The following is a 23,564-nucleotide window of genomic DNA, read 5'->3' on the forward strand; positions in this document are numbered from 1 at the left end:
CATAGCCCAGAGTGCAAATCCAGATCTGTGTGACCCTAAAGCCCACAGCTGCCAGCCGTGCTGAGGTACCAAGCAGCCTGCCTAGCTGCAGTGCCCAGGTGAGGATGGGCCACCTCAGATGGGGCTGAGTGGTCGGCTGCCCGGGCTGCTTGGGACCTCTGGTGCTTGAACTCCCTGCCAGCCTGGTCCTGAGGGTGCCTCTCTCAGCCCTCTCTCTGCCTCATAACTGCAGGGAGTTTATGAGGCTGCCTGCCTATCCTCAGACCCAGTAGGCATGTGTGTGGCCGGTCCCAAGCCTTGGGCCCCACCCTCTCCAGCACGCAGCCCCTGCAGGCTCCACAGGAACAGGGAAGCGAGAGTGGGACAGGCAGGACTTAGGGGTCCCATGTACTGTTAGTGCCTCCATGGACATCCCGTGCTCTTGAGCAAGGTGCACCCCCCTCTGAAGCTTCTTAGCTCTTCCATGGTACGCGGAATATGAACACTGTAAGTCTCTGATTCTTTCCAAAGTCCCAGCTCTGTGGGTTCAGAATTCATCGTTGTCTTTTGAAATACTCTCCAGTGACCCAGTGCTTGCTGGGCCAGGGCTCCCTGCCTGTCTCTCTGGAGAGCAGAGAAAGCCCTGCAGCAGGGAGAGCACCCCAGGGATACCCTTCAGCAGCAGGTGTGGGGAGACGGCCCTGAGAGCCAGCCGGAGGATGGTGGATCTCGCATGCAGATCCCAAGAAGGGCTGAAGAGGTAGAGGAAAAGAGAGGTTGGCATCAAGGGAGGGACGTGCTCTTGCTTGGGGAAACAGCAAGGAGAGGAAGATATTTGGGGGACATTGTTGTCATCCAGACACCAGTGCATACAGATGCTGGGTTTGGGATCAGAGGGACCTGGGTGCGAATCCAGCTGCATGACATAAAGGTGTCACTTGCTTCACCCCCTTGGGCTCCATCCCCTGGTGATGAGAGTCTCACCTCTTTGAAGTTATCATGCTTGCTAACAATGAACACAGTCACAGCGTGACCGGCATGTGGCCGGCAGCAGGTAAGAGGCAGAGATGTAGACCGGCGCCATGGCTCAACAGGCTAATCCTCCGCCTTGCGGCGCCGGCACACCGGGTTCTAGTCCCAGTTGGGGCACCGATCCTGTCCCGGTTGCCCCTCTTCCAGGCCAGCTCTCTGCTATGGCCCGGGAAGGCAGTGGAGGATGGCCCAAGTCCTTGGGCCCTGCACCCGCATGGGAGACCAGGAGAAGCACCTGGCTCCTGGCTTCGGATCAGCGCGATGCGCTGGCCGTGGCAGCCATTGGAGGGTGAACCAACGGCAAAAAGGAACCCTTTCTCTCTGTCTCTCTCTCTCTCTATCCACTCTGCCTGTCAAACAATAAAAAAATTTTAAAAATTAAAAAAGAGGCAGAGATGTAGGCACTGGCATTGTGGCTCAGTTTGTCACCGCTGTCCAGCTCCTGGCAGGAAGGCTTGGGGAGCTGGGGGCTGGTGGCACAGAGCGGTCGTGGATCACGCCGTCATTTGCTCTCTGGTTCACTCTCGGACGCTCTGCAGAACATCCGGCACCATTTCCTGTGCAGCACAACTTGTTTTTCACACCTACAGCACCTTTCTCCTGGGAACGTGAACGTTTTGTCTCTGTTCCTGCTACAAACTCTTAGCAGAGCTGGGAAGAAGGGCCGCACCAGGTGGGGCTTGCTCCCTGGTTGGAAAACTGAGTCAGAAACCAACTCAATGAAGGGTCCAGAGCTTCCCTGCGCCCCCTGCATGCCCAGTGAGACACAGCTCTGACCCCCGTCCCCTCCAGCAGCTCTCAGATCTACAGATTAGAAATCAGTCTTGCCCTTTATTCTCCAGTTCTGTAAGGATCAGTACTAATGGCTCTCTCTGGAGGTGCAGGGTCGCCTCTTTTGCAGGAGATCAAACTGAGCTGCAAGGGGGAATCATTTCAAAATACCAGACCCAGGAGAGAGTGCACCCTGTGGCAGGGGTGAGATTTGACACCATGGAGAATGTGGTATCTCTTTAAAAGGACTGTAGCCAGGGCCAGCACTGTGCCCTGCAGTGCCGGCATCCCATATGTACGCCGGTTCGAGTCCCGGCTGCTCCACTTCTGATCCAGATCCCTGCTATGGGCTGGGAAAGCAGTGGAAGATGGCCCAAGTCCTTGGACCCCTGCACCCGTGTGGGAGACCCAGAGGAAGCTCCTGGCTCCTGGCTTTGGATCACAGCTCCAGCCGTTGCGGCCAGTTGGGGAGTGAACCAGCAGATGGAAGACCTCTCTGTGTCTCTTTCTCTCTCTCTCTCTCTCTCTCTCTCTCTCTCTCTCTCTCTGCCTCTCCTCTCTCTATGTAACTCTGACTTTCTTTCTTTCTTTTTTTTTTTTGACAGGCAGAGTGGTCAGTGAGAGAGAGAGACAGAGAGAAAGGTCTTCCTTTGCCGTTGGTTCACCCTCCAATGGCCGCTGCGGCCAGCGCATCTCGCTGATCCGAAGCCAGGAGCCTGGTGCTTCTCCTGGTCTCCCATGCGGGTGCAGGGCCCAAGGACTTGGGCCATCCTCCACTGCCTTCCCGGGCCATAGCAGAGAGCTGGCCTGGAAGAGGGGCAACAAGTATAGAATCCAGTGCCCCAACCGGGACCAGAACCCGGTGTGCCGGCGCCGCAAGGCGGAGGATTAGCCTGTTAAGCCACAGCGCCGGCCTTCTGACTTTCAAATAAATAAATCATTCTTTGAAAAAATAAATAGATAAAAGGCCAGCATTGTGGTGCAGCAGGTTAAGCCACTGCTTGCAACGTGAGCATCCCTCTTCCCATCCAGCCCCCTGCTAGTGCACCTGGGAAGGCACCAGAAGATGGCCCAAGTGCTTAGGCCTCTGCGCCCATGTGGACACCTGGATGGAGCACCAGGCTCCTGGCGTCAGCCTGGCCCAGCCCCAGCCATTGTGGTCATTTGGAGAGTTGAACCAGTGGTTGCAAGATCCCCCCCCCCCACACACACACACACACAGACACCATGTAACTGTGCCTTTGAAATTACTAACTAAATGCATGTTTTTAAGGAATGGCTCTGGGCAATTTGATTAGCAGGCATTGTTAGGGATGAGAAATGGAAGGCATTTTACCCTGGTGAGTACCTAAATCCTCAGAACTGAAAGAGGAAGGGAACGTGGGCAGTGCTAATTCCCAGAATTACTGAGCGTGAACTCTGGAAGCCCATTGAGAAAGCCACTGAAAGGAAATAGGTGTTCCTTTTGTCTAGAAGCGTGGAAATACCCAGAATCTATTTCCTGGTAATTGTGCTAATCAAGTGGGCATTCTGACCGCACACTGCTGAGCACCTGCCACTCACTGGATGGAAAGTGGCCTTTGTTGATTCTTAACCACAGGTTTGATGTGCCTGTGCTTCGGATGCCTTGTGGTGGTGGTGGGTGTGGGGGGCGGGTGTCTTCTTTGCAAACAGTTTTTGCAGAACCCCCTCTATGGGAAGCACCTGTCGATTTTTCACTGCCTCTGTTCTTCCCTGTGTTTGGCTCAGGGTCTCCCAGGTGGCCTTGCAAAGTGGGAGGGGGCCTGGGGACAGAGAGAGCTCTAGAGAGATGCAGATAGCCTCACCAGGGGGACACTTGGGTTCCCAACACTCACCTCCTTCTTGCTCCCTTTGCTGGGTTCCCAGGATTATTTTTCCTGTGAACTCCGAGGCCCCATCAGGGTACCCGCTCAGTGTGTTGGGGCTGGGAGAACTCTGCACAGCACCTGGCACACACTAATGCATCCATAATTAGAGTTACTGTTACTTCCAGTATTTTTCTTTTTCCTTGACACAGTAGTTGTATGAATGTAGAGATGAAATCAGGGCAATTAGCATTCCCGTCTCCTTAAGTCTTGATCATTTCTTTGCCCTGGAAACCTCCAAACTCCTTGGGTTCTTTGTTTAAAATAAATACATAACCAACTCTTGTTTTTACTGCTTGTTGGACTCCGTGATCTAACTCCGTGGCCTGGGTGTCTCTGTTTCCTGTGGCCAGGCCTCCTGGAGGACATTAGTTCATCAGGAGAGCTGTTGTGTGCCTTTGCTGAGAGAGGAACTGGGTTGGGGCTGGAAGGGGATTTGTAGATCAGCTCGTGTCCTCATGCCTCCCTCATTGAAGAGGAGACTTAGGCTTTATCGTGGGATGCTGTCACCTGCTGGGGTAGAAGCCCAGGAGGACCGGAACCAGCAGCGTGTGTGTCTCGATGCCCGTGGTGGAGGTAAAGGAGCTGAGTGTGGAATGTCCCAGGCAGGGGCGTGGGTTTGCAGCGAGGTTGTGGGCGGAGGCAGAGCTGCAGGGTGGGCACAGGTGCCTGGCGCTCAGTGCTCCTTCTCTCAGACTCCAGATGCTGGAGGCCATCTGCAAGCACTGGGAGGGGCCCATCAGCCTGGCCCTCTACCTGTCGGACGCCGAGGCCCAGCAGTTCCTCCGCTACGCCCAGGGCTCCGAGGTGCTCATGAGCCGCCACAACGTGGGCTACCACATCGTGTACAAGGAGGGCCAGTTCTACCCCGTGAACCTCCTGCGCAACGTGGCCATGAAGCACATCGGCACCCCCTACATGTTCCTGTCTGACATCGACTTCCTGCCCATGTACGGGCTCTATGAGTACCTCAGGTAAGGACCCCGGGCCCAGCCACCACCCCTCCCGCTCCTGGGACCAGCAGGCCCTTTGGGTGGTAGGGCAGCACCACGAGGCCACTAGGGTCATCTTCTAGTCCGGCCCTGTCCTTGAATAGTTGGGGCAGTGGAGACCCAGGCAGGGGAAGGGACCTGCCCAGGCCCACCCCGAGATGGAGCTCCAGCCTAGGGGTTTAGAAAGCGGCCCTAGGCCCTTCTGGCTTCCTCCTTGTCCCGAGCCACCTCCTGGAACTCGAGTTTGTGAAATGAAGGTGAGTTTGCTCTAGGAAGTCTCTCTGATGCTCTTTCCATGGCATCTGCGAAAATGGGCCACCCCACTTCCCCCCTCGGGTCAGGCAGCCCTCCGGGCACCACTGTAGAGAGATCACAGCCTGTTGCTGACACAGACCGCAGCGTGATGCCTGCCCAGCCTCAGCCGAAGTGGTCGCTCGGTGCTAGGCACTGTGCCGAGGTCTCCTTCCCTGCCCCATGGCTTCTGCTGCGAGTGGTTTCACCACCTCCATTTCCCAACTGGGAAAGTGCGGGAGCATTACGCACTCAGCAAAGGGGGAGCCGAGGTCAGAACTCCACCTTGCAATGGCCTCGGAGGGTCGCCGGTGTCTCATCCCAGCTCCCCCACCTAGAGGGGCAGGTGTGCACCTGCTGGGGATGCACTCAGCTGACGGCAGGCTTGGAGCGCTGTGTGGGGGGTGGCATTTGTCGCAGAATAAGGAACAGTAGGAACTAAAAGGAGTTGGAGAAAGCACATAGCACAAAAGTCCCATTTGATACAGGAGAAAATTAAAGGCACAAGGCGTCCCTGGTCCAACAGCAGTTTTCAAAGACCCGTATGTCTTGTGCTGAGTTCTCCCTACTGCTGAGTTCTGGCCTGGAGCTGGCTGCTGTGAGAGGAGGCTTGCGCGTAGTCAGGCTTGGATCCACTCCTAGGCCCCGGAGGCAGCCATGCTCACCCGCATCTCGAGAAGCAGAGAAGAGGGAAGCCCAGGGAAGAAGCAGCCCGCCCAGGTTCTCAGAGCCCGCGCCAGAGTTTGAACCAGTGTCTGCCGCAGACCTCGTGTCTTGCTGCCCAGGGCTTTCTGGCTGTTCCAGACAGACAGGGCGATTTCTAACTCCTTCCCTCCACGTGCCTGCCTGTGTGTGTATCTATGTGTCTCCCCCAGTGTCACTGTTTCTTGGAAAAGAGCCCTGAGAGTGCTGGGACCCTTTGTACACCAGCCACAGCGCAGCCTCGGGGAGCGCCTCCCTTGCTTGCGCTCCCTCTGGCCAGGGAAGGCAGCCTCTGCTCTCCGTGTAGCTCTGAGTCGAGTTTCCTTCCCAGCATCCTGAGGTTTTATGGCATCAGTCCCTGTCCTGCCAGCCTCTCTCTGTCGCTCTCTTTCTCAACAGTAGGGTAAGCGGCCGCTGCACAGCCTAACCCTGAATCGTGGACAATGAGGATGGAGGGTGCTGGGGTACACAGCCCTGGGAGTCCGCAGCCCCACCTGCCTGGAGCTTTTTCTGCAGCTCCTGCTCCTACTGCAGCTCAGCCTTGGCCATTCCAGTTGTGGACTGAGAGCGCCCCCATGTGGCCCTCTGATCCTTGCAGATTCTGAAATGTGGGTGGCTGTGGGAAGAAGGAACAGACAGATTCCGGGGTGGGGTGGTGGATTCAGAATGGACCCCTGCCCCTCCGGCACTACTTTGGGGTTCTTCTTCAGAAGCACCCGAGGTCTTTCACCCCGACTAGTTGAAAGTTCCCCGTGGTCAAAGGCTGTGGTCTCTCCTCTCCCATGCAAGAACTATATTGTTTCAGCTCCAGAGCGTCACATAAAAACACAAGACAGAGGGACAGGCTTGCTGATGCTGTCCCTCCATCTTCACCGATGCCAGGAACTGCTTATCAGGACCTTACAGGACATGAGGTGACGTGCTGCCCAGTGTCGCATACATGTGAGGTCTGGGCGGGCCCCAGCCGCCTCATCACCCAAGGCACACGGGTGCCCCTGGTTCCCCTGGTCCCCTCCTGCAGCTGTTCTGTGCTCATGGACCTTGCCCCTCAGTGCTGAGTGCGACTCAGCGGGGAAACTGTGCTCCCTGTGTCTATCCTGCCACCTCCACTCTGCTTGTGTTGTCGTCATTCTAGGACAAGGGGCCAAGCTTGTCCACTCTTTGTTTTTTTCAAGGGATGCTAGAATCCGATTTTCACTTAAGATGATTTGTTTTTAATATTGACAACTAATTTTTAAAAACTTTTTCCTTGCTTGTTTGCATTGTATTTGAAAGAGACACAGAGAGAGAGAAAGGTCTTCTATCTACTGGTTCACTCCCCAACTGTCCACAACGTCTAGGACTGGGCCAGGCTGAAGCTGGAAGCCACAACTCAATCCGGGTCTCCTGTGTGGATGGCAGGAACCCAGGCACTAGAGCTGCTTGCATTAGCAGGAAGCTGGAATCAGAAGCAGAGCCAGGACTGGAACCCAGGCCCTCTGATATGGGGTGTGGGTATCCTAACCACTGCACCAAGTACCTGCCCCAGCAACTCATTTTAAATATTTTTAATAAATGCTGTGGAGCCAAGCCAAACAATGACCTTCCCAGCCCAGCCCTGACCATCTGTGTGTAACCTCTGACCTGGGGCATTCCCCAACATCAGAGTTCTGGGAAACAGAAAGGAATTTGATAAATGTGCACTGTCTTCAGATGAGAAGACATAGTGAATGGTCTGCACGTTTTTCTGATCCAGGCGTTGTCAGTGCATCTGCCTTGTGGACAGCAGCACATTGCTGGGTTGGTGAAGTTCAAGGGCTGTTTGCTGCGCCAGCTGTGGGGCCCTACGCAATGAGCAGACCTTGCTATACACTGGCTTCATAACACTGACTTCTAACAAAAGGCCATGTCCAAGTACTGTGAAAATACTGCAAACCAAAGTGATGCGGGCAGGGGTTTGCCCTAGTGCATAAGCTGCGTCCCATAGCAGGTGCCTGGTTTCAACACCTGGGCCACGACTCCAGCTTCCCGAGAGGACAGATCCTGGGACATGGTGGTGATGGCTCAACTACCTGGGTTCCCTGCTTCCCACCTGGGAGCCCTGGGTTCAGTGCTTTCTCCTGGCTTTGGTCTGACCCAGTTCCAGCTATGACGGGCATTTGAATAGTGAAGCAGTGGAGATTGTTAGTTCTGTGTGTGTGTGTGTGTGTGTATCTCGAATAAGTAAATAAAAATTTTAGAAAATGGTGACAGTTGCCTGAGCCCTTACCACGTGTGAGAAGCCCCGTCAGCATTCAGTGCCTGTATTGCGCATATCCCTGTCTGAGGTGCATGTTCTACAGGCGGCCAGCCCTTGGCCCCCGAGTATGTCCATAAGAGAGCAGGTATGCAGAAGGCGCCAGATCACTCTTGATCCCCAAGATACTGGCTGATTGGCAGCCCCTTGACCACACCCCCCAAACATTTGTATCAACCTTTTGGGGGGTCTTATTCAGTCCCCTCCCCTCAAAGAAAAGTTCAGCCTCGTAGTCTGAGTAGTTGCTTAGCAACCAGCTAATGGTATAGCAAAAACAAACATATCAGTTGGAAAATAATGCAATCAGTTCTATAGGTGGACAGAGCTGAGATCCTTACTGAAGTTTCTGTCTGTAAAATCCCTTCACGTCTTTCTCCTGAAGCCTGAACTCACAGCCATGCAGCTCTCACTGTTGGTTCCAGACAATGTCAAGTGGAATTCCACAGGGCTTGGCAGGATGCATTTGAATCCAGATTCCCTGGGACCTTGTATGTGACCTGGGGTGGGGCAGCTCCCTTTGTCTCCCCCTCGTCCGTGTCCTCAGCTAACAGAGGGGCTCGTCAAGCCTGTTGCAGGCTGCAGTGGGCGCTTGGCAGGAGTGCGTTTTCCATCCCTTGGCCCATTCACAGGGCTCAGCATTGGCCTTTGTTGTCAGGAGCCCCTGCCACGTGGGTCACGCGTGTCACCATTCTTTGGGTTACCAGCATAAGGAACCATACACACGTGTCCCTGAGTGACCGTGTCCCAGTAATGTTTTCAAATCTGTGATGATAAAAACGTGATACGCACTCACTAGAGACCATACTTATTTGAAGTTTGAATCTTCCTCTTTTCCCGGGCTAGTGATGTGCTGATGACCCTCTCAGGCAATGCTGTAGGTCAGCCCCAGGATCGAGAGGGGCAGCAGCAGGACTCTATGATGTGCTGTGTTGCTCACCTGGGATGTTCGGCTGGTTATGAGTATTCAGTGCACTTGGACTTCATGATTGTTTCGACTTACAGTGCATCTATTGGGACATCATCTCTCCTCCTTAGTATGTACTTGGCCATGGGAAAGATACAACCCACCAACCTTCTTTTTCTGTAAGATTGGAATCATAGTATTTGTTCCCTCAAAAAGCCCTGGGCAGGTGAAGTACTATTTGGAAAGCACGTGGCAATACCGTGACTGTGCAGCGTACATCCTGGCATGGCCAAGCACTGCTGTAGGCACTAGAGCTCTAACCGTGACCGTGACAGGTGAGTTCATGCCCTGGCGAGGTGTATCCTGCACCTGTAGGTGTTGCTTCCACACCTACTGTGGATATTGTTATCACGACAGATAAGGAGAGAAAAGATAGCAGGGCCCAGACTGACAGGCGATGGCCCCGTGTGGGTGGACAGGGAAGACCCTGAAAGGAGGAGCTGCTGAGGTTAGTATCATGGCTGTTGCAGCGATTCGGAAGCAGTAGTGTGGCCAAAGTTCCTGAGTGACAGAGGCCTGGCAGGTGGGACGTCTCAACAGCTTCACTCGGCTGCGACTGTCTTTATCCCGGACAGCAACAGGTCTCTGGTCTCTTTCTCGCCTTCACCTGCAGAATCCTGACTTTGGACCAGTGCCTGCAGCTCCAAGTGTCTCTCCTGTCCTTTCCACCTTTGCTTTCGAGGGGACGGATGTGCCACACTGTATTCTGCAGTGCCCAGCACTGAGAAAATCATTCGCAATCTGTTCTCCCCAAGAGGACTGTGATAGTCTCCCTGGCACATAGCGGCCGCTCTGTGAATGCTTGGTGAATGAGCACAGATAGGTGCAGAAGCCAGGGAAGGTGGCACCCAGCGATGCTGATTGGCCGCCTGCCAGAGGCCGTATCAGGTGACATTCCCTTGGGTTCATTCATGGTGTTAATTCTGCCGTAGCATTTAGCATTTATTGAGCGCTTCGTATGTACCAAGCACGGTCGTAAATACTTTGCTGTGTGTTGACCATTGAACCTCACCACAGTTCAGGATGCTCAGGCTCATGACATGCCGAAGGGGGCAGCCTCCCAGGTGGATGCACCTGGCTTACATTGGTGTCCTGTGCATCATGTGCTAAGTGCTCCACGGGCGTGGTGGGCCCGGCTTCCTCTCCAGCGTGGAACATCACCAGGCCGGGAACATCATTGTGGCTTGCATTTACCAAGTGCATCCGATGTGCCAGGGAACTGACTTAACCTCCGCATAACATAATCCATTTAATCCTTACAAAAACCCCAGAGCACACAGGCAGTACTACTGTCCCCAACTCCCTCAGGAGAAAAGTGTGGTGCACATTTGCAATTGTTCAGGAGTGCAACCTGGTGATTGTCCAGATAGGGTCCAAATCCACGTGGTCTGCCCCAGAACCGGCCCCTAACTGCCCCCTGCTGTCACCCCCCAGCCAGCAGGGATCTCAACACCAGCTCTGCTCAACACACTGCCTGCCTTTTTATTATTATTATCATTACTTTTAAAATCTGTCCCTGAAAGCTCCTTCTCAGCTTCTCTGTCTCACCTACCCCTCTCTGACTGACAAGGTCTCCCTCTGGGTGTGTTAATGCCATCAATTAAGGAGTCCCTGGCTCCCAGATGACTGTGCCTGCGTCTGACCTCACTCTGTGTCTGTCTCTGGTGCCCGGCTCTGTGGGCAGCCTTATCGCCCTCATTTGCAAGTCCTTGCTGTTGTCCCCACACATCCCCTGGAAGCCTGTCTGCCAGGATCTCATTTCCTAAGCAACTGTAACAGCCTCCAAGCAAACCCTATTACCTGGCCTCCGCGTTTAGGGATGCGAAGAAGAAGGGACAAGATCGGGGGCTGCGCAGGTGCGCAGGTGTGCCTCCAGCGTGATCAGCGCAGATAATAAAAGCACAGCTCAGCTCTGCTCCTTCCTTCCTCTCTGCCCATGGAGTCTCACCCAGAGGCAGACTGATAAAGCCTCAGAGAGGCCTGTGAGATGATTTCCTGTCGCTCTGGCTGAAAACCACGCTCCCATCCAGCAGTGCTGAAGTTTTGCTGTTTACAGGAGGGTAGGGCACAGCTAGAGATGAGGAGCTTCTCATAGTCCCCCCTGGATCTCACACACATGCACAATTGCCCTGCTTTGCCTCTCACTACTTGGTGGTGCCTAGGGCTGCGTTAGCTCTGCTACCTGCGCTCACTGTTAAGTTGGGGTTTGCACCGTGCCCACATGCTTTCCCAAGTGATGAACTGAAACCTGAAAATAATTATGAATGTCAGATTTGTCCTCTGCTTTCTCTTGAATGGGTTACCCTGAATGTTCCCATCTACCACCTTGGGAGACTCAGCAGAGGGTCTGCGTGCACCCCTAGCTCTCAGGGACCCAGGAAGGAAGAAGCAAATGTGTACCAGTGCCCTCTGTGTAGCAGGCACCGCACTAGGTTCTGAGCAAGTATGATCTTTCTTTATGACAACCTTGTCACAAATGCGAGCTTTTATTCCCATTGAGCCAGTGAGAAAATTAAAACGCGGAAGGTAAAGTTGCTCAGTGGTCATATGCATGTAAGTGGCAGAACTGTAATTCAGCCCAGGTCTTTCTCGTTTCCCAAGTGCCGTCTTCACACCGTCATCCTCTGCCCCATAAGCAGTGATTGCAGACCGAGTCCTTCATCCCCTAGATGAGGGCACTTGAGAAAGTTGAGGCAAAATGGAATTAACGGGGAAGGTTATTTTTGAAGTCCATGCCTCATTTTTGCACAGTATGCATTTTCCATGCGGATGGAAAATTGCAGGTTGTTGAGTGCCCCCTGCGTGGCTGGCACCGTGCAGGAGCTACAGACATAACCACGAACGAGGTTGGCCCTAGCTGCAAGCCTGGCAGGGCTGGCGGGCACACAAACCCACAGTCATCTCCAGTGAATGGAACAATCCCGGTGAACCAGTCCTGAGAGCATGCAAGCCCATTATCGAGGGGGCACAACAGGAGACTCAGCCAGCAGAGGCGGGGAGGGGGCGGTGGGGTGCAGGGAGGCCAGTTCCGCTCACTGGCTGCACATAGAGCCGTGAGAGAAGGAAGTGCTGTCCCGGGGCTTCTGAGACAGAGCCACACTCCAACAGAAGTTTCTTTCCCTCCTCCCCTCTGTCTTTAACTTCAGTTTCATAGGAGTCCCTGGACTCCTTACAGCTCGCATTCAATTCGGGAGACCCAGGGCTCTGAGAGCCGACAAGCCTGGTTCTCTCCTGACATTTGGAGGAGCCCGGTGCATGCAACCCCATGGTTCCTCACACTTTGCACTTGTCAGCACCAGCCTCAGCTGTTTATCACAACAGCACAGGGAAACCAACACAGCTGGTGCAGTTGCAGGAAAGCTCACCTGGGCAGAGAGAGAGCATCCTCTACTCCTGTCCAAAGCAGGGGCAACAGGAGGCCCCCTGAATGGTGACCAGCTCACCAAGGTCACTCTGGTCAGAGCAGATGACCGGAAGGATGCACTGTAGGGTTCTGGGCAGAGGGAGTAGCCTTTAGAGCCAAATGCAGAGAGAAATCAAGAAAGGAGAGAATGGGCAGCTATGTCGATTTGACAGTGAGGGGGACCTGGCTGACCCTGACCAGGTCCCCAGAATCAAACGCGGATGGTCATTATTTAAGAAACTCATGGGCATTAAGGAAAGGAACCAGTAGAGGAGGCCCAGCCAGCAGAGACGTTGGTCCCTTGTCCTGACTTCTCCCAGCACTGCTTGCTTTCCTGGCCTTGGCCTCAACGTGACTCCTGCCGGATGGGATCTGCCACGTGGCTGAGATTGCCTTTCAAGGAACCTCACTACCCAGGCCATAGACTGCTGTCTTTTCTCCGCACTCTGCTCCCTTCCACTCGCCCACCAGCTCCCTTGATCCATGACCCCCAGGAAGTCCATTGCTCCATTGGGAAGGTCAGGAAGATAAGACACAGTCACCACCTTAATAGACGTGGCTCAAAGAAATCCTGCAATTACTGACCTTTCCTGATTACATCTGAGCTGGGACTGACTTAATGCAACGATGGTTATCTGGCGATGATGGTGACTTCGCTGGGCAGTACCTGCTACCCTCTCAGCGCTCCACAGTCTTCCTTGGTAGACCGACTGCTAGCACCCATGGCATGGGTTGCAGTGATTAGAGAAGATTAGATCTGAAGTGCTATAGTTTCAAGCACAGTACTGGGTACTAAATACACGTGAGCTCTTATTACCATTTATTGACAACCTACAAAACCCATATACAAAACTAACCATAGTCCAAGACATTCATTTCTCCCAAACCCCATATAGTAGCCACCCCTCATCCATGGGACATTGTTTCAGGATCCATAGTGGATGTCTAATGTAAAACTTGTACCCAATCCTATCATTTAATGCCTTTTCCATCTCTCTTAGCCAAGCACTTAGGTTCTGTGACCATACATTTTGCAGTAACAGGAAAACTAGCCTGAATTTCCCTTCCTCCTCCACAATTTCCTGGGGAGATTTGTTCATTCTCAGCATAGATCTTAGCAACCTCGCATATAATTTTGTTTGTACCTTATCACTGTTTCACTTACAGGTGGTATTTTATGACTTCTCTTTGGCATATCTAAATTGGGACCAGTGTTCACTAACTAAGGGTTACTTGAAACCAAGCACTGTGCTATCAGTCAATCTGATAATCAGAATAGCTACTAAGTGACTAACAGATGGGTAGTGTATACAGCATAGATACATTGGACCAAGGGATGATTTGCATCCCAGCTGGGACAGAGCAGGATGGCACAAGATTTTATCATGCTACTTAGAACAGAATGTAGCGTTCATTTCTGGAATCTTCCATTTAATATGACCGCAGGGAGCACAGGTAACTGAAACTGTGGAAAGCGAAACTGAAAGGGAGGGCCACTGGATGCTCCATTGGTTCCAGAACCATACAGATACCTAGAGTCCCGTTTCCCGACTAGCTTCAGGACACAGCTCCGTGATGGGAGCCCTCCGTGACTGTGCGCCAGAGCACCCCACACCTCTGTCTTCCTCCTTCCCTGTGCTTGGAGCTCTGTACACAGATCACATCTGCTCATTCAGCTCCATACCCAGTATCTGTGTGTCTGGCTTCATTAGTACTCATTAATTAACAAATATATGATCCCACTTAGTTCCCTTAATAACCAAGTCTACAAACTATCTATCGTTATCAAGATAAGGAAACAAAAGCCCAAGAGTTAAGAAAATTGCCTGTGGTTACACAGTTAGTGAAGTGGGGGAGTTAGAATCTCCATCACCTGACTTAAAAGATCATGTTCTTTCCCTCACTGTACAGCTCTCCTGAGGGTCTCCAGGCCTCAAATATGCTGAAATTGGACGTGGCTCCTCTTGAAATATCAGAATATATGGCTGCGGTCCCATATGGCTCTTCAGGCACTCACCTGAAGAGCAGCCACCCCTTTCTGCAGGGTGTGGGCTCCCCAGCTGATCGAGGCTCTGAAGCCGGGCGTGCACCACCATCCACCGTTCTGCCTGGGTTGTTACCTGCAGATATAGACAGTCCCCAAATAGGAGGTAATTCCCAAGCCACTTGTTCCTGTTTAAACTCAACCAGGCTTTCTCATTGTTGTTTACCTAAGAGGCAGATTGGTTTTCTAATTTTGTTTTCCTAAAGATAACATTGAATTGAATTTGCACTGCCTAAGCTGACCTCTGTGAGAGAAGAGTTTGTTTTGGGAATGCTGAGCAGTGTGGAATGCCAAGAAGTAGAGAGCCAGGAGTTGGGTTCTTCATTCTTTGGTAGAACTGCAAAGGAACTTGAATCCCAAGTTCAGGAACGGAATGACCACCTGTGGAACTCCAGTAGGGGTCTAATTGGAAATCGTGGGTCTGCTCTTGGCTCCTAGCTCACTGTGAAGGGGTTAGGCTTTGGTCCTCCTAATTGGTCTCCCTGCCTCCATCCAGGCAACACACAACCCCTGCTCAACACAGCAGCCAGAGTGGTCCTTTTCCCATAGAGAACAGATCATCTCACTCCTTATCTCAGAGTTCCCCAGTGGCCCACATAGCACTACAACCAAATTGCCAACACTTTTGTACTAGTTTCCCATGGATGCTGTAACAAATGACCACAAATGTCTTCTGTTACAGTTCTGCAGGTCAGGAATTCCCAGTGGGTCTTACGAGTGAAGGTGTTGACAGGGCCACGTTCCCTCTCGAAACTGAAGTGGAGGCCCTATCTTATACCCTCCAGAGTCCCACCTGCACTCTTTACATGGGGGCTGCATCACTCCAGCCTCTGCTTCCAGTGTCCTGCCTTTTTCCCTGACTGTGACCCTCCTGCCCTCCTCTTATAAGGACACTAGTGACTACATCCAGCCAACCCTAATGATCTGAGATGAAAGCTCCCATCGCAACAACCTTAATTTAGTCATGCCTGTGTAGTGTCCATTGCCATAACAGGTGATATATTCTGGGATTGGGATGTGCACATCTTTGGGGGCATAGTATCCTGCCTGCTCCAATCTTCAGGGACCTATAAGACCCTCTGAGACCCGCAGCACTCCCTCATTGCCTCTGCCCTTATCCTTAGGTACTGTCCCTGTCTCTTACTCTGTTCTTGTCACACTGGCCTCCTTGCACATGCAAGGCCTTGTGGCCTTTGCACTGTGTGTTTTCTTAGCCTGGAAAGCTCTGACCCCCAGGGAACCACAAGTCCTGCTCTCTCAGCTACTCCAAGTGTTTGCTCTAAAGCCCCCTTCTCCATGAGGCTAACCCTGACCACCCTATTTAAAATCACAACTCATTCCTAATGTCTTCCCTCCTCCATTCTCTCTCGCCTTCTCACATCCAGTGCTATATAATCACGCTGGAGTATCTGGCACGTTGCAGAATGTAACAACAAATGAAAGAACCAAGTGGTGAAGTCAGCTCTTAGCTGGGCCTTGGTCTGCGGGGCGAGGCCAGGACTGGTGTCTGCCCTTGTAACCCGAGATGAGCCAACGTGAGAAGATGGGGAGGCACCTGGCATTGTAACAGCTGGCCGGCCCTGAGCACTTTCCACCTGCCAGGCACTGTACACACTTTATTCGTTCTCGCAAACGGCCTCTGAGCTGGATGCTGTTTCACCAGCCCCATTTCACAAGCTCTGAACCTGCAGGGCAAAGAGCTTAGGTATCAGGCAGCCGGGATGTGACTGCACAAAGTCTGGTCCGGAGCTTTGCCTTCTGCATGAGGATGCAAGGAGAGGGAGTCCTGGGTATTTGCACACCTGCCTGGCCCTTGTTTCTTCTGAGACACTGTCCACCAGCTTTCCCAACAGCCCTGGGAGGTTTCCCTGGTAACTAAAACCTATTTCCAGGGCTTGGGAGGGGGTTAAAAAGAGACTGGGGTAGGGGGAGCAGTGTATGTTTGTGAACATGCATGAGACAGAGAAAGATCCAGGAAGCTCCTGTAGCTAACACTGCCCTTTGCTATGTTTGTTTGTTTTTGGCCAATGGCAGCCCCAGGAGAGCCTATGGTCTCTGCCCTCCCTGCCCTTTCACAGTCCCTCCCTTGCTCACCAGTTGGGCCAGGTGGGAGCAGAAGGGGCTGTGAACTCTTTGCATACTTGAGTGAGTTGAGAAGAGGAGGCTGGGGACCTGGAAGATGAACTCTGCCCAGCTGCCAGCGCCCCTCTGCTCAGCTCCGTCAGCCTGGAAGAGCTGAATTGGCTCTGTCAGGAACACCGGAATTGTTCGTGGCAGGAAGAAGGACTCCGAGGGCCGGCTGGAGACGCAGATCTAACATGCTCTGTCCCCGCACACAGGCAGACTGGCAGGCCAAAGTGCCGACCTGGTTGTAAGCACTGTGCTGGTCGCCTTCTTCTTTTCTTTTTTAGATTTTTATTTATTAATTTGACAGGTGGAGTTATAGACAGTGAGAGAGAGAGACAGAGAGAAAGGTCTTCCTTCTGTCGGTTCACTCCCCAGATGGCCACAACGGCCGGAGCTATGCCGATCCAAAGCCAGGAGCCAGGTGCTTCCTCCTGGTCTCCCATGCAGGTGCAGCGGCCCAAGCACTTGGGCCATCCTCCACTGCCTTCCCAGGCCACAGCAGAGAGCTGGACTGGAAGAGAAGCAGCCGGGACTAGAACCCGGCACCCATATGGGATGCCTGTGCCGCAGGCGGAGGATTAACCTAGTGAGCCACAGCGCTGGCCCCTGAGCTCCTTTTTCTGAATCCTTCCGCACACTCACCCATTCTGTGGCCCTGGGCCCACCCTAAAAGGAGGGAGACTCATGTGTTGGTTATCCTGAGTCAGGCTCTGTGTTAGGCTCGAGAACTCTGAGTTGTGAGACCTAGTCATTCATGAGCTGCATCTTCAGATGGGGAACTTGTGCCTGGAAGAAGTTGTGTATGGCCCCTGAGATCAGAAGGAAGGGGAGGCAGGGTTGGAAGCCAGGGATAAATGGCCCCAAGTCACATGGAGTGGCAGGGCTCTCCATTGCATCCGCAGGGGTCTGAATTAGGTAGATCCCTCAGACTTTCTCGGCCTAGAATATTCTGGTAACTTTGTGAATGTTTCTGTAGGGGTCTCGGTCAAGGAGCAAGGACAGGGTGTGAGTCAGGGCTACCCAGAGAAACAGAACCCATAGACGGTATTCAGGGGGACTTCAAAAAGTTCTTGGAAAAGGAAATTGCCTGGTGCACAGAACTTGGAATTCTGTGCTTGGTTGTTTCGTAATGTGCATTTTCTGTGAGTTTCTTAATGACCCCTCGCATGCCTGGAGCTCAAACAATATTTGCGCCAGAATAAACATCTTCAGTTCCATTATCTACAAACTATGCCCTCGTTTGGATGTGTGTGTGTATCTGTGTATTTACAGTGTATATAGAGAGATAAATGGAGAGAAATTGGCTCACATGGCCATGGGGGTTGGCAAATCTGAAGTCCACAGGGCAGTCCAGCCAGCTGGAAACTCAGGCAGGATTTCAGTCTTACAGTCCTAAGGCAGATGCCTTCATTTCCGGCGAAGCTCAGTTTTTTGCTCTTCAGCCTTGACCTGATTTGATGAGCCCAGCCACATAATCAAGGGCAGTCTCTGTAAAGTCAGTGAGCGTGGATGGTCCTCACATCCCCCAAATGCCTTTACATCCAGACTGGTGTCTGACTAAGCGACCAGGCACTGCTGCCTAGCCCGATGGGCACACGAGATTAGCCAGCACAGGACACAGTCACTGTGGACTACATGCTTCACACACACCAGGCATTGCCCCCGAGCACGTCCACCTGCTCTTCTGCTTTAGCTCGTCAGCATCTTTTACAGGTGCATGAACTCACCCTCAGAGTGGTACCAGCGACTTCCCCACATTGACAGCTCTGATAGGCAGAGGCCACATTTGATGACCACACTGCCACTACTGCCTTCCACAAGGCTTCCATTGTAGCCACCTAGGTGCAGCCATGTAAGCGAGGTGAATGTACTGACCCGCAGCCCCTCAGCTTGTCGAGCTAGACCCAGAACTCAGGTCTCTTGGCTCGCAGCCCAGCCTTCTCACAGAAGCCCTCCACTGCCTAGGAGTCTCTTTCCAAACAAGCGATGGCAGCAGATTCCTCAAGCCTACATCAGCAAGCTGCAGCCGCGTTGGTAGGAACCAGCAGAACACACTGCAGACAGCCACAGCTGCCATTGCGATCCTGACAAATGGCTGCGCTCAGGGTCTGTACCCTGCAACCACTCTACAGTGGAAGACAACTTCATAATGAGGCCCATTCAAGACATCAGTAACAAAGCCTCCGTAAGCAGAGTGTTCGGGGGGCCCATCTGGCGACACATCCATCTTGGTGGCAGCTTGTGTTTCAGTGAGATGAAAGGGAAGTTGCAGAGAGCACTCCCAGATCCAGCGCTGTCTGTGCAGAAGGCCACAAGCTTTCCGGGACTGCATTTGCAGGGCGTGCTGCTACCCAGGGCTATACATGTTGGGTCTTGCAGTAGGAGGGGTAGGGTGGTTGCGTTGCAAGCAACAGAAACCCATGCTAGGTAGCTTAATTCAGATACAAAAAAAAAAAAAAATCAAAAGAGAACAGAACAAGGAGCTGATTAGTATATCTTATGGAACCAGAGTAAGATTTGGAAAATGAATGTTTAAGACTGCAGTTGGCGAGACCAGCTTCTAGCCCCCTGCAGTGGGGTTCAAAGTCTTTGGAGCATTGTGGGACAGCAGTGCAAGTTGGCTCTGTGGTTTCCTGGTCTCTCTATATTTCTTTTCAGATTTCCAAAGACGAGAAACTGATTTGCCCAGCTTGGCTCAAGTGTCCACCCCTACACAGTCATCCTGGCCATGGGTTTATTTGGGACAGGCAGAGCTGTGGGAGCTGCTCCTGTGTATTAGGGTCATAGAAGAGGGAATTGCTTTTGAGTAGGGCACTTCCAAAAGTAGCCACTGCAATAACTGATTGGAGTAATAATTAAAGACTGAGGTGGAAAGAGCCCTCTGTGTGTATAGATATCTGTGTCATGTATGTGTGTGTCATGTATGTATGTGTGTTTCATGTGTGTATGTATGTGTACATTTTCCCATCCCCTTCATTACCCTCTCACTCCATGGCATTCACATCTTAAAATCATTTACTCCAAATACAATCTTGGACCCCAGTGGAGAGGCACCTGCCAGTAGGCTTTGAGCACCCTGGGACATTTAAAGACTATAAGCACCACCCAGGCAGAGCCCCTGTATCTCCAAGTGCCTGGCACACAGTAGGTGCTCAGTGATTGTTGACTGACTAGCGACCGCTCACGAGTACTAACACACCTTGTCCCATGTCCCTGTGGATCCAGGGGCTTGCTCAAACTATATTCTTTGCACCCAGATGTCCCATCTCCAAGATGAACAGCTAAGGCACTGGCTGCATCTGTTACAGGAGTGATATAAAAGAGAATGCTGGCTGGCAATAGATGCCTGGCCTTGGAGGAGGGAACCTCGGGTATGTAGAAGTCGGTGCTGCTGTGTCTGCAGTCAGAGAGGAATAGAGATCAGGCAGGCTGGCCACACCGCTGGCCCTCTGCCTGGCTCAGAGAACTCCCCCACATTCTGGTGCTGCCCTCCATTACAGACCTCTCATGAGATAGTGACAGAGGGCTGTATCTCATCTGTATATAGTACACCTAACCCTGATAATAAAGAATGGACCATAGATGATAGTCAAGGCTCCAAAATGAACTTCCGGTCCATCTCTCAACCACGCCCTCTCCACTGGGAGCTCGGGAAACCCTTCAACCAGGATGTCCTTATCCTGACCTGCTCCATGGCCCACTCATCACTCGGGCCAAGTCCTGCCCATGTCCTTCTTGGACCGCCCCTCTGTTGTGGTCCCCTCTGGCCTGGGCTAACTTATTTCTTTGCTTTGCAGATCAGCTTTACGTAGTCCTTGCTTTTTCACAAAGTTGTGTCAAGGGAAGTGGCTCTATCAATACAACAATAAGCAGTTGTGTGGCTATAGGAGGTTGCTTCTTCCAGGGTTTTATTAAATGCCTTCTAATGCCTGCTGTGACCCCAAGGGAGGCTGCTTCCTCTCTTAGGGAGAGGGGAGCAGACAGCTTGTGATGGCATTAAGACCTGAAGGTCCATGGTCTCAGCAGGAAGCCAAGATAAAGTGCCAAGGTCATGGCCAAAAACAATGGTGAACTATGCAACCAGGGAGCCCTGCTGGCACTGCAGTATGACAGTGACCATTTGTCCCCGCATGTCTGCCATGGGCCAGGTGTGCCAAGCAGTATGGCATTACCTCGTTCAGCCCTCACAGCGGCTCCAGGAGGTAACAATTATTGCCACCATTTTAGGGAGAGAAACACGCGGCAGTGAGCAACTAAATGACTTGGCTAGGCTGGCAAGACTCATAAAGTGACATTGCCAGGTTGAAATCCAGTCTGTTCATGAAGAGCCTTGGCTCTGTGGCCCTCCCTGAGCCTTCTTTCCACCTGATAGCCATAGAATTAGGGACTGGCAGGAACTCGGTCTCCAAAGTGGGAGCCCATGAGAGGGAGAGGGTAGGAAACTTTCCACTGTCTGAGCTCTGTTGTATGCAGCCAAGGGACTGGTTCTTTTAAAGACTTGGGGTCAGAGAACTCAGAAGTGGAGGAGTCACAGAAATGATGCCTGGAAAAGCCCGGGTTGGCGATTATCTCCTCTGCTTATGTCCACCTGCTCCTGTATGGTACAGTAGGAGGAGTAGAGTGGGAAGTCTTTTGAGATCTTTTCCTGCACTTGACTCTGCTCCTAGCCCTCTGCTGGGGCCTGCTGATGCTCCAGGAAGGCTCAGCTCTGTGGCTCCCTGAGCAGTCTGGGAAGCGGCTTCACCTTGCCTGGGTTTCATGGGCTTCAGTCTCTCCCGTCTCCAACTGAGAGGCTGGCATGGGCTCTCTCCATGCCTGCCAAGGGCAGCCACTGCTCCTTATGGGGTTAGCTCTGGGCCGGGCATCACAGGGACGCTGGCTCTCTCCGGCCACCCCCTCTTTCCAGGAAGTCTGTCGTCCAGCTCGACCTCGCCAACACCAAGAAGGCGATGATCGTCCCCGCGTTCGAGACGCTACGCTACCGGCTCTCCTTCCCCAAGTCGAAAGCCGAGCTGCTGTCAATGCTGGACATGGGGACCCTCTTCACGTTCAGGTGAGTGGCCCTCATGCTGTCCTCTGGGGACCCCCAAACCTTCTCTGTCCTGGGAAGCCCAGACCCCCAGAGCCATGGAACCAGAACCTGGCTGCTAGAATTAGCCCACTGAAGTCCCAAAAGGGCTTCCCTGTGCCCTGTACTTGGTTTTACCCATGGATGACAGATACTTTGTGTCCAGTTGGAAGGAGAGACATGTTTGGCTGAGAAGGTTACACTTGCTTCTTTTTATACTGTTCTCTAAACTCAGTTTGGGCTCCTGCCTCCTGGCTCCGATCTCTGTCTTTTCTGTGCTTGTCCACTCATTCATTTCGTTCTGTGAGCACCTTAGGGTGGCTTCCCTTTTTCTTCTGGTTCTCTGAGCCCCTCTGGCCTGGGTCATCACTTCAACAACTTAAACCATGAAGATGACTCCAGAGCTGCTCCCAACAGGGCAGACAGCCGACCTGGCTGTGCCCTGGGTGACAGTTGCAAACAAAATCCTCGTTTTCCTCCTTTCCTAGTCCCCCGAGTCCTGCAGGAATACTGCAGGGGAGCTGCCGTGTCACTCAACCAGGGAGACTCAGGAATCTACGCAAATGCACAGGTGCAAATGGGCTCCGTGTCCTGGGGACAGGTTGCTGTATTAACAGTAGCACTTGGGGGGTGGTAGGAGTCCTACTGGGTCTCCTAAATTTTTATTTTTATTTATTTATTTTTAAGATTTTATTTATTTGAGAGGTAGAGTTACAGAGAGAGAGAGACAGAGAGAGAGAGAGAGAGGTCTTTCACCCGCTGGTTCACTCCCCAAATGACTGCAATGGCTGGAACAGGGCCTATCTGAAATCAGGAGCCAGGAGCTTCTTCCAGGTCTCCCACATGGATGCAGGGGCCCAAGACTTGGGCCGTCTTCTACTGTTTTCCAGGCCATAGCAGAGAGCTGGATCAGAAGAGGAACAGCCTGGAGACAAACTGGCGCCCTTATGGGATGCTGGCACCGCAGGCAGAGGTTTAGCTTACTGTGCCACAGTGCCGGCCCCAGGGTCTCCTAATTAGGCATTTCCAAAGAGCTGTTGCTCCTTCCTACCTCTGTTTTCAAGGGAGACCAATGTAAGAATGGCCAGCACTTCCTTTGTGCCAAGGCCTATGTTCCTAGGCAATCTGAGTTGTACTCTGAAGATTGTCATCTTGGTAGGTTTTCCTGCCACTGTGGGTTCCTGGAAGGCCTTCTCACACTCTTCTGAGACGATGCCTCTGTGAGGTGGGTTATTCATGCAACAGCCCCGTGCTGCTCATGTCGCCCATTTTGTATGGATGAAGACACGCAGGAGCAGGAAGTTCCAGGGGGAGGCAGGATGCAAGCTCCAGTCCTTGTCCACTCCCCAGAATTCTGGCAAGTGACCTGGGAGAGTTAATGCCCCACAGTCCACACCTTCCAAGTGCTTACCTTGTGCCAGGCCCTGTGATCAGTGTCTGAGCATCAGCACGAGTCTGTGAGGCATTGCCGTGCTCCCCTTCCGCAGATAAAGACCCTGAGGCTCTGAGTGGGGAGGGTTCAGCTCCTTGCCCAGCGACACAAAGCAGACCCTGGATGCAGCCCTGACCTGAGGGATCACAGAACCTGTTCGTAACTAAAATACTCAGGGGCCACTGCCAAGTCCTGAATTTTCTTACCAGTGTTTGAGGTTGCAAAGAAAATCCCCCTCCTGGAAACAGACTTTGCGGGCAGAACCTTGGTTTGAGTCTCCATACAGATGCCAAAGCCCGATGGCTGACCTCGCGACACATTCCCAACGTGGGCTTCCTCCCGTCTCCAGGTGATCGGAGAGCTCACTTCGAGGCCATGATCTTGGGGCAGGAGAGCTCACTTCGAGGCCATGATCTTGGGGCAGGAAAGCTCACTTCGAGGCCATGATCTTGGGGCAGGAGAGCTGGGGTCTGGCCTGCCACGTCCATGATTACTGTTGTGGCCAATGGCTTGCAGGCCACCATGCCAAGTGCTACGTTACCGACCTTCCCTGCAAGAAATTGCTTCTGTCGCCTGCTCCCCAAATAACGAGCACTTA

General features: G+C 52.7%; 1 protein-coding gene across 4 annotated transcripts in view; it reads left to right on the forward strand.

Annotated features, from left to right (window-relative positions):
* Positions 1-23,564, forward strand: part of LARGE1 (LARGE xylosyl- and glucuronyltransferase 1) — a 570,843-nt gene that overhangs the window by 540,653 nt on the left and 6,626 nt on the right. For all 4 annotated transcript variants that reach the window (XM_062202942.1, XM_062202944.1, XM_062202943.1 and 1 more), the window contains exons 12-13: positions 4,364-4,642; positions 21,373-21,519. In XM_062202942.1, coding sequence (XP_062058926.1) covers positions 4,364-4,642; positions 21,373-21,519 — 426 coding nt within the window. The remainder of the gene's footprint in view (positions 1-4,363; positions 4,643-21,372; positions 21,520-23,564) is intronic.

This window comes from Lepus europaeus, chromosome 10 (assembly GCF_033115175.1).
Source record: "Lepus europaeus isolate LE1 chromosome 10, mLepTim1.pri, whole genome shotgun sequence".
Taxonomy (NCBI): domain Eukaryota; kingdom Metazoa; phylum Chordata; class Mammalia; order Lagomorpha; family Leporidae; genus Lepus; species Lepus europaeus.